At 42.6% G+C, this 8,803-nt stretch overlaps 2 protein-coding genes across 2 annotated transcripts in view; one reads left to right on the top strand and one right to left on the bottom strand.

Moving 5' to 3' along the window:
* Nucleotides 1-302: 302 nt before the first annotated feature.
* On the bottom strand, nucleotides 303-1,076 carry LOC118428564. The gene has a single exon (XM_035838660.1). The coding sequence runs from the start codon at nucleotides 1,074-1,076 to the stop codon at nucleotides 303-305; it is 774 nt and encodes a 257-aa protein (XP_035694553.1).
* Nucleotides 1,077-1,413: 337 nt separating this feature from the next.
* Nucleotides 1,414-8,803, top strand: part of LOC118428563 (E3 ubiquitin-protein ligase rnf213-alpha-like) — a 62,756-nt gene continuing 55,366 nt past the window's right edge. Inside the window, exons 1-13 of the mRNA XM_035838659.1 lie at nucleotides 1,414-1,591; nucleotides 1,905-2,122; nucleotides 2,500-2,643; nucleotides 2,960-3,148; nucleotides 3,440-4,284; nucleotides 4,425-4,549; nucleotides 4,874-4,951; nucleotides 5,115-5,224; nucleotides 5,679-5,814; nucleotides 5,968-6,157; nucleotides 6,619-6,862; nucleotides 7,427-7,570; nucleotides 8,035-8,140. Coding sequence (XP_035694552.1) covers nucleotides 1,414-1,591; nucleotides 1,905-2,122; nucleotides 2,500-2,643; nucleotides 2,960-3,148; nucleotides 3,440-4,284; nucleotides 4,425-4,549; nucleotides 4,874-4,951; nucleotides 5,115-5,224; nucleotides 5,679-5,814; nucleotides 5,968-6,157; nucleotides 6,619-6,862; nucleotides 7,427-7,570; nucleotides 8,035-8,140 — 2,707 coding nt within the window. The remainder of the gene's footprint in view (nucleotides 1,592-1,904; nucleotides 2,123-2,499; nucleotides 2,644-2,959; nucleotides 3,149-3,439; nucleotides 4,285-4,424; nucleotides 4,550-4,873; nucleotides 4,952-5,114; nucleotides 5,225-5,678; nucleotides 5,815-5,967; nucleotides 6,158-6,618; nucleotides 6,863-7,426; nucleotides 7,571-8,034; nucleotides 8,141-8,803) is intronic.

The raw sequence follows: 8,803 nt of genomic DNA, 5'->3' as shown, positions 1-8,803 counted from the left end.
TTCCACTGATTAATCAGTGCGTCCCTCATAGCGTCATCAAACACCACTAGAAAAATTAACGGACCTAGGAGGGTCCCTTGTGGCACTGAACATGTCAGTACCTCCCAGTCAGAGAGTTGGCCTCCATAGCAAACTCTTTGCCGCCGCTGGGTTAGAAAGTCGCAGACCCACGGGATTAGTTCCCCCCGCACTCCGAGTCGTAACAGCTTCTGGATGGCTAAAGTGTGGTCTATTCTATCAAAGGCTTTTGAAAAGTCTGTCATAACCATTGTGCAAATGTTCTTGGCCTTTTCAGATTCCCTTCAGAGGAAGTCTAGCTGACCAGATACAGTGTTGTAGAGCGGCCTTTTAGGCAACCAAACTGCTGTTGGTCCAGTGACGCACTTATGTCCTCCAAAATCGTTCGAAACGAAGGACTCGGTGACCTTGGCGAGTTGAGATGTTAAAGAGACTGGTCTGAGTTTGTCGACTGATGGAGGTTGTGACTTGGGTAAGGGCACTACTGTGGCGTCCTTCCATACTTGTGGGACGTAACCTTCCTTGAAAGAAGCATTCATGTCTGTGACCGGACCACTTATTTCACATGCAAATTCCTTCAGGATTCTAGTACTCAACTGGTCTGGCCCCGACGCCTTGCCGGCCTTCAGTTTGCGCAGACGGTTGTAGGTATCCCACACGTTGACCTCAGGTGGGCATGACTTGACGGGCCTGTATGCTGGTAACTGTTCAGGATCCAGGGGCGGTCTTCCCTTTGCCACCTCTGCAAACTTCTTGTTGATGTGGTTTGCGATGAAAGTGTTGTCTGCTTCGTCTTGACCGGGGATGTTGAGTGAGAGCTCTGACTGCTGTATATTCAGGATGGTCTTTATCTCTCTGTACCAATCCGCCGGATTTTCTACCTTGAGATTTTGTACCCTGTCCCTGTAGAAAGACTTTCGCGCTTCTTTTACTTCTCTGTTCACCTTGTTACGCAGGTATTTCCACAAGGCAGTCTTGTTTTCTGAGAATGCCTTCTGCCGTCGGCGAATCATGTCCTTGATGTCTGGTTTTAACCACGGCTTGTCATTTTTGTGCATTGTTACCTGCTTGGTTGGGAAAAACTTGTTTATAGCATCTTCCATTATTGTGTAAAAGGCCTCGGCCTTGCCGGCACAGGTAGGAGATGTGTACACTTCGTCCCAGGATTGAGAACATATCCATTGGCCAAAGACTCGGCGGTCGGAGTCGCGGATAGGTCTCACTGTCTTGCACTTGGTAAAGTTCTCTTTCCTTGTTATCTGCGGTTCCCACAAAACCGTGCTGTGATCACTCAAACCCAAAGGGCTACATACTTCGGGAATTTGATCAAGTCACCCTCCTATCTAGCAGCATACTTGTATGTACTGTAGTCTGACATTTATAAATGTGCCTGCGATGGATTCTTTTATACAGAAAGCAAAGAACTTCAAGCAGAATCCGCTGAGTTCCATCAACAAGAAAGTGGTGAATGCAGGGAAGTTGCTTGCAGAGATGACAGAGGAGAGGATTGAGAGCATCAGGATGTTTGTCAAGTGTCAGCGGCTGGTGGACTGGCTGAGAACAAAGATCCATGGTACATCATCATGCCTTTTAGAAATGCATGTATGCTGCTGTAAATGTACATGCCAAATGACATGGGTTGTGGAATCTTTTTGCTTGAAGATATAGTTATCTCACAAGCATTCTTGTAACTGTATTTCAAATTGATTACACAAAAAATGTAACGACCAAATGAGGTCCTTATGGATGGTAATTGTACTAATAATACATGCAAATGAACCCCTGTACAAACATCTAACGAACTACATGTACATGATGATGGTGATGATGACATGCAATTACTGACTAATTAATTATGATCATCATGATAACTTTCACACTTTCAGATACAAAGGAGCTGAAGGTGTTTGTGGACCTGGCCAGCATCTCTGCAGGTGAGAGTGACATAGAGGTGGACAAGGTGAACTGCCTTCTGTCAGCTGGTGTTGGATATGCACCCCTCATCTATGACCTGAAGGAGGAATCTGACTTTGATGCACTGATGAAGTGCTGCAGGCACTTCTGGACTGCCCTGGAGAAGGACAAGCACCTGCCTAAGAAACTGGTCAGGATTTACTTTATACTCCCTGGTACAATCTCATATCTACCCCAACTCTTAAACTTCGATATGCACCACCTGTTATGCATACGTTGTCTTTTGGAATTTGGTATAGTTTCTTTGAACATCATCTATATGCTGGATTTAACTAAATATCTTGTGCTTTGGCTGAATACAGAATCTGACTTTTAAGACTATTTGATCGGTCAGAGGTTCAAAAAGGCGAATGAAAACAAGATCATATTATAAATTTTGCCAAGTATATCTGTCTAGACGAGAGAGGTAGCAAAAGGACCAGCACAACACTTTGCAAAACATTAAGAAGAACAGAAAACTGAGAAGGGTGAAGAAAAATTTATCTCCTTTATCTCCTTATATTCCAGATGGACACCACCCGCAACCTGGAGTGGCTGAAGGGTGTGAGTGACTCCCATGGGTCTGTGGAGATGTCCTCCCTCTCTCAGACTGAAGCCATCAATGCCAGGGGAGTCTACGAGATCGGATGCTTCGGCCAAAACCAGGCATTGGTATGCTCACATGCAAGTCTTTATAGATTTTATTGTGTGATTGCCGTCCCCTACAACAAAACCTCTTCCTAAAGCTGTATAATGAGAAGTTAGAAAGGGATCATCGATTTTGTCTGTTAAGGAGTCACTCATTGGACAATTTACTGTGGTTTGTTACAACTACTACAATTGCTATGAAACAGAGGTAATGTACCCTCTTACCATTGGGAGCAGTTTCTGCCTAGAGAGGAAGTTGCCTTTATACTCATTTTTCGAGGAAACAACTGCAGGTTGTCAGATACATAAGACATTTTTTACTTACTTTTTCTTTACTCAGAATGACTTAGAGTCGGTGGTGAGACTAAGAGTAGAAGGTGCAGAGTCTGAGGAGGCTGATGATGAGGACATGGCTGCTAAAGAGCTGAAGGAGTATAACCTGTCCATGCTGAAGAGTCTGCAGAGTAAGCTCATGCTGCTGGCAGGGAAGGCTGACAAGGGAAGCCAGGAAGTCGACAGATTTGTGGAGGTCAGGTGTTTTTTGTCTTGTTTCTCTATGTCTATGTGATGGAAAAGAATGTGTCTTGTTTCTGTTGTCATCAGAATTTGACATCAAGGTCTTTCTTTTTTTGGTTCTGTGTAAAGTATACCCACTATAGATTTCTAGTTTTCTGGATGAAAATTATTTACTTTTGTATACGATGTGGAAAACGTTTTCTGTAACTTGTTTACTCAGTCACTCACTAATTTGCTCCCTTTTGCTCACTGATGGTAGCTTGTTCACTGTCATTCACTCTCCCATACACTCATTTTATTTCAGATTCTGACAGGTGTGACAAGACTGGGACAGGCCTATGTGCACCTCTACAATGCTGGTGCTGTCCTGTTCAACAACTGGAACGCTGTTGTGTACTGTGAGGGCAACAGAAGGGTCAAAGTCATGGTCAACTTTGGCTTTGACACACCTGTCCTCTATGGCACAAGGGCAGCAGTTGAAGAACAGCTGACCCAGCTGGCAAAGTACATGGAGGTCTGTCTGGATGAGTGGCTGGGTGCCATGGACAAAGCCAGACTGGAGTACGACGAACTGAATCACTTCACCACCGAGCAGATTGTGGTTCTACGCAAAGCTCTGGCAAAGATGATTGATCCCAGTGAAAAAGTGTCGCCCCAAGTCCTGGCCCTGCTGTCCAGCATCAAGCCACTGTGTGCTGAAGATGACATCAGGAGGGCAATGGCACGTGTGGCAGGGGACATCGATGCCATGGAAGAGGAGAACATCAACGAAGAACCAGAGATGGAGGAGGCAGCGAGGAAGCTGTGGTCCATGGATGATGAAGAGAGGGAGGAGTTTGTGGAGAAGCTGAAGCAGATGGTGCCTGATCTGACAGATCGGGTTGCCATGGCAGCGATGAAGGCTACCAAGGGCAACCTGGAAGAGGCTGTCGAATGGTGCATCATCAACATGGACGATGATGATGTCATCGACCAGGTCCTGAATGGTAAGGAGGAAGAGGAAGAAGACATGGTTGCTGCTGTGGAAGATGTCATCCCAGAGATGGTGGAAGACAGCAGTATCATGTTGACTTCCATACAAGAACCTGTGTCCCTTGCTGGCTTCACAAGTATGTCACTGTCCAGAGATCTAGAGGAACCCAGGAAAGAGTGAGTACTAGACTGTTGAATTTTTGTAGCCTTACCTTTTTGTTCTGTTTTCTTGTTACATGTATAGCATTATATATGTTGACTAGAGACTGAGTGATTGATAACAGAATGGATTGTGACCAAATCTGACTCATTTCCAGGACAATGATTAAAAAAATGGAGTCAGTTTGGGCAGAGTACCTGACCACTGTGAAGTCCACCACATTTGAAGAGTACATCAGCATCGATCACCTGGCCTTGGTGCTGAGGAATCTTTCCAGCACTGGTACGTACTTTGCGTGTAAAGCTGTATTCTTTACTTTTGGTATAGTCTGTCTTCGTACAGGGGGATTTGGGAAAGGTCAACTTTTGCAAGGGGATGATTTAAGCTGCATGAGCAAGGAATGATAAGTGAAAGCTGCAGGAGATGTTGGCTTTCCTCGTTGGAAAGGTATCTTATCTTGACTAATATGTATGCACAAGATTTTCCGTTTGTGTAATTGGTCATAGCACATTTATAGTAGTTACAGCACATTTTATATTATGTATTGCAAGCTTTGGGTATGTGTTATCAATTGGTGATTAAATCTCTTTATTCTTTATTTTGCAGCAAACATCACTGTAGGTCGACAGTGGCCAAGTCGATTCTTAGAGGCGGGCAAGCCCAACCTTGTAGTGTGTCCACAAGGTAATTATTTCTATAGCAGATACTGCCTTTTCTGTGCTTGAGATAACTTCAAATTAATTTATCTGACTGTGCAGAATGTCTGACAATTTCTATGTATAATTTTGACCACTTTTATGTCACTCCATTGATCAGTATTATTCACTCCTTGTATCTTCGTCTCCAGACGACATCTGGCAGACAGTGTTGTTTCTGTACATGCAAGGCCAGACAACACAGCCTCTGCCATCTTACAGGGAAGTGCTGATCTGTACTCCCCACACAACTCTGGAGGAGGTGAGGTCTTGCCTATTTTATTCTAGCGTTGATTTTAATGCACAGTTTTTTTATGCCTTATTTCTCAGATTTTGTAAAACTACTTGGTACAACAAAGGCATTTAATGATTTATGACAGAAATGTGCAATATTCTGAAGTTGTTTCTGTATGTGTATTCTGTATCTATATCTACATGTATATAGCAACCCCTCTTTTGTAACACATCAGTTGTATACATGTTTGTATACCTAAGTAAAAGGAACCCAATGCTTTACAGACAGATTACCATTGAAATGACCCATTCTCCTTCTTTGAATTGAAGTTACCACTAATGCAATGTACGTAAACATGTGGCAAAATGTATCTTTTCCTTTTGTTTTGACTACGATTCTGAGTCTTATCCTCAAATGGAATTATTAGAAAGAGAAACATGATAATCAAATTGACTAAACCCATTGACAATGCCATTGTCAGGTGGTCCTCCTGTGGAGAAGAGCTGTAGGAGACCAGACAGGAGGAATCTTCTGCCTGGTGGCAGCTGACCAGCTGGACTATGATGTCAGCGTCAGGGCAGAGGAGATGAGGTGCAAACTCTTCCAAGGGAAATCAGGTGATGAGTTGGCCATATTAAATCTGCAGCAACACCGTAGCATAGACTTGAAATGCAAAATGAAAGAAGTAGTAAGGAAACCTAATGTATGATGGTCAGGCTTTGCACATCTTCAGATCAAATGACTGCTAAAATGTCTGTTCCATCTGCCAGGCTATCATGTTGCTGTGGTGTGTGCATCGGAGAGACAGCACCAGTCATACATGGTGACTGCCCTGGACCAGTACAAGGTGCCCATCCCCCACGTGCCCTCCCACGAGCATGTTCACGAGTACCTGCTGTCACAGTTCCAGCAGCAGTATGCTGGCACAACTCTGATGGCATCAGCTGTAGATCACCAACGGTAAAGGAAATTTTAGGATAGTTGCTATTACCTATGTCTCCATCTCAAGAACTCTTTTTGGGCATTATTGGAGTGAGGGAGTGATCAGGCATTTACGACAGGCAAGTTCCTTTGCTCAACTGTGAGGGTATCTAGTACAGAGCCAGGCAAGGAGTTCCATTCACTAACTCTGCATGAGAGTAAGGAATGTTTGTAATTGTCTGCTTGGTATAACAAGCCATGCACATGTACCTCCTATATAGGCGTTACTTGAAATTTGGAATCAAGCCACATCCAGTATGTCACTTGTTTATTATAGTGTACATGTATATGTATATATTCTGTTTTCAGTTATTTTTTTTGTCCGCAACAAGCTACAAGAACAGGGCAAAGTTTACAAGCGGTGAGAATGGTTAAGTTTGTTCATTCCACATGTTACATTGGTAGAAATTTTATAGGACTGATAAAAAATTTCGTTTCAGGTCATCAGTGCGAGTGATATCCTCCCAGCGAGCGGGTGTTGGCAAGTCCCTTGTCGTCCAGCGTCTCTCAGAAGAACTGAAGAAGAAGCTCCCCAGGGTGCTGAGGGGGAGACTGTCCTACATCAAGGTTCCCCTGCACGAGGCAACAGTGAACAATGATGCAGTTCTTGAGGCGTTACTCCGTCATTCTGTCAACCCAGCCAGTCCCTCCCCTAGAATCATCCATCTGGACATCTCTCCTTTGGTAGGAACATGAGTGAAAGCTCCTTGTCAAACATTTCTTGTCACTTGATAATGAGGGTCTCAAAGCATAGCTGATGTATCTATTAGGTAACTCTTATAGCTACCATCCTGAGAGCTTGAATAGATTAACGTCTTCTTGACTCCTACTAAGATTTTCCAGGATTGTGAAGCTGGAAGTGATTGTCACTGTAGAATCTTACCACTCAGTACCATTTGATATTGATACACTGTATTGAGCAGAAGGCTGTACTGAATGTGTTTGCTTTTATATTTCTAAGAAAACAGTTACCTACTGCATAATGTAACCAGGATTTTATGATTACCTTGTGTAGTGTTACCGAGTAGCTGAAGATGAGAACATGTTTTTTTATTGTGAATGGCTACTGTGGACTCTTCCTTAACTATTTGAAAGTCAATTTTCTATGCTCAGGGTGTTTTGGGTTTATAGCATAATCTGCAGTGGGCTACTGAAGATGTACGTGTATACTATTTTGTTCTGACATACATCGTACATGTACATTTGTGTGTACAAGCCAATATTCAATGTTGATGTATTGTGTTGTAGGTACATACAGCAGTGGACTGCCTCCTGTTTAACCTCCTGGTGCTGGGTAGTCTGGTGGGGAGAGACGGGGCGGTGTGGAGACGCCTCCCCTGGGACCTATACGTGGTGGAGCACACCTACAAACCACAGGCAGATGACAAACAGGTGAGCTAATGTTGTACATTACAAAAAATGTCTTGCATTTCAATGGCAAAAGGAAAACAATGGTCTTACATATCCAGAAGCAGACTGGAATGTATGGATGCCTTTCATGTATTGTATACTACAACTAGTACAAGGATATAGATATGATCCGTGAGAGTGTGAAAATTTGTTTGTCGTACAAGTAGGTAAAGGTGCATGTATTGTGCATGCTTGCATTGTCTTCTATATCCACAACACTAAATTTGTATCAGAGATCTTACATGCACTTAGTTGTGTTACTTTGAAAATTTTCAATGTCTATGTGGGGTCAATTTAAAAGTAAACAACTTTCTTGAATGATGGCTCATTTAAGTCAACTTTTCTCTTTATTTAGCATAAGACTTGAAGTGGGAGGAAAGTATATGTGATTTGGTGTACTTCTCTGTCGCCAATGCTAACATTGTCATTGATATCTGTTACATCAGACCAGGGAAGACAACAAGTCATTTGTGTCCATGCTACCAAGAGTGACGTGCATCTCGCCAAGGGAGACATATGACATGCTGACAAAAGGTCAACAAGCTATTCCAGGTATGTTGACTTATTTTAGTGTCAGGTTGAGATATTCTAGTTATTATCAGCACCATCATTCTTTCTAGTAATTCATAGTAGAAAATAGTTGATGATAGATTTTTTTACCTCTGAAGCAAAGTGAATGAAGAAACTTTATATTGCTCGTACAGTAGTACATGGAACAGTGTATGGGAACAAATACCAAGCAATGCAATATTACTATTCTATTCTAAAAACTATGACTCCAAGAAATGGAGGAAAATTTCAATTCTATATTGACATAATGTATGTTATGAACATTACTGTCTGATACAATTCATCAATTTCTTTCTTTTGTAAAGCACTACAAAAGAGAGAATGTCCAATGTATTGTAGCAAACGAAAGTCAAGCTCTAATTTTCATTGCAAAAATTGGACTTTTCAACATGATTTTTACCAACACAGATGAACTTACGAGTTTCATAAGCTATAGAATATATTATCATATAGCCAGGCGCCGCGGACCAATCAGAAGGCCCCGTTCCACGTTATGACGTAGTAACATACAGATTCCGGCCAGGCCGGTGTGTTTGCTCCTTCTGATTGGTCAGAATGAATCGACTCTTTGATTGTTTCTTCTTTGGCTTCTGAAACTCGTTAGTTCGTCTGTGTTGGTTAAAATCATGTTGAAAAGTCCACTTT

Source organism: Branchiostoma floridae, chromosome 13 (assembly GCF_000003815.2).
Source record: "Branchiostoma floridae strain S238N-H82 chromosome 13, Bfl_VNyyK, whole genome shotgun sequence".
NCBI lineage: Eukaryota > Metazoa > Chordata > Leptocardii > Amphioxiformes > Branchiostomatidae > Branchiostoma > Branchiostoma floridae.
This window is presented reverse-complemented; position numbering and strand designations above follow the sequence as displayed.

Excerpts from the sequence above, each read along its gene's own strand:
- LOC118428564 (XM_035838660.1), bottom strand. The coding sequence starts at position 1,076 with ATGCACAAAAATGACAAGCCGTGGTTAAAACCAGACATCAAGGACATG.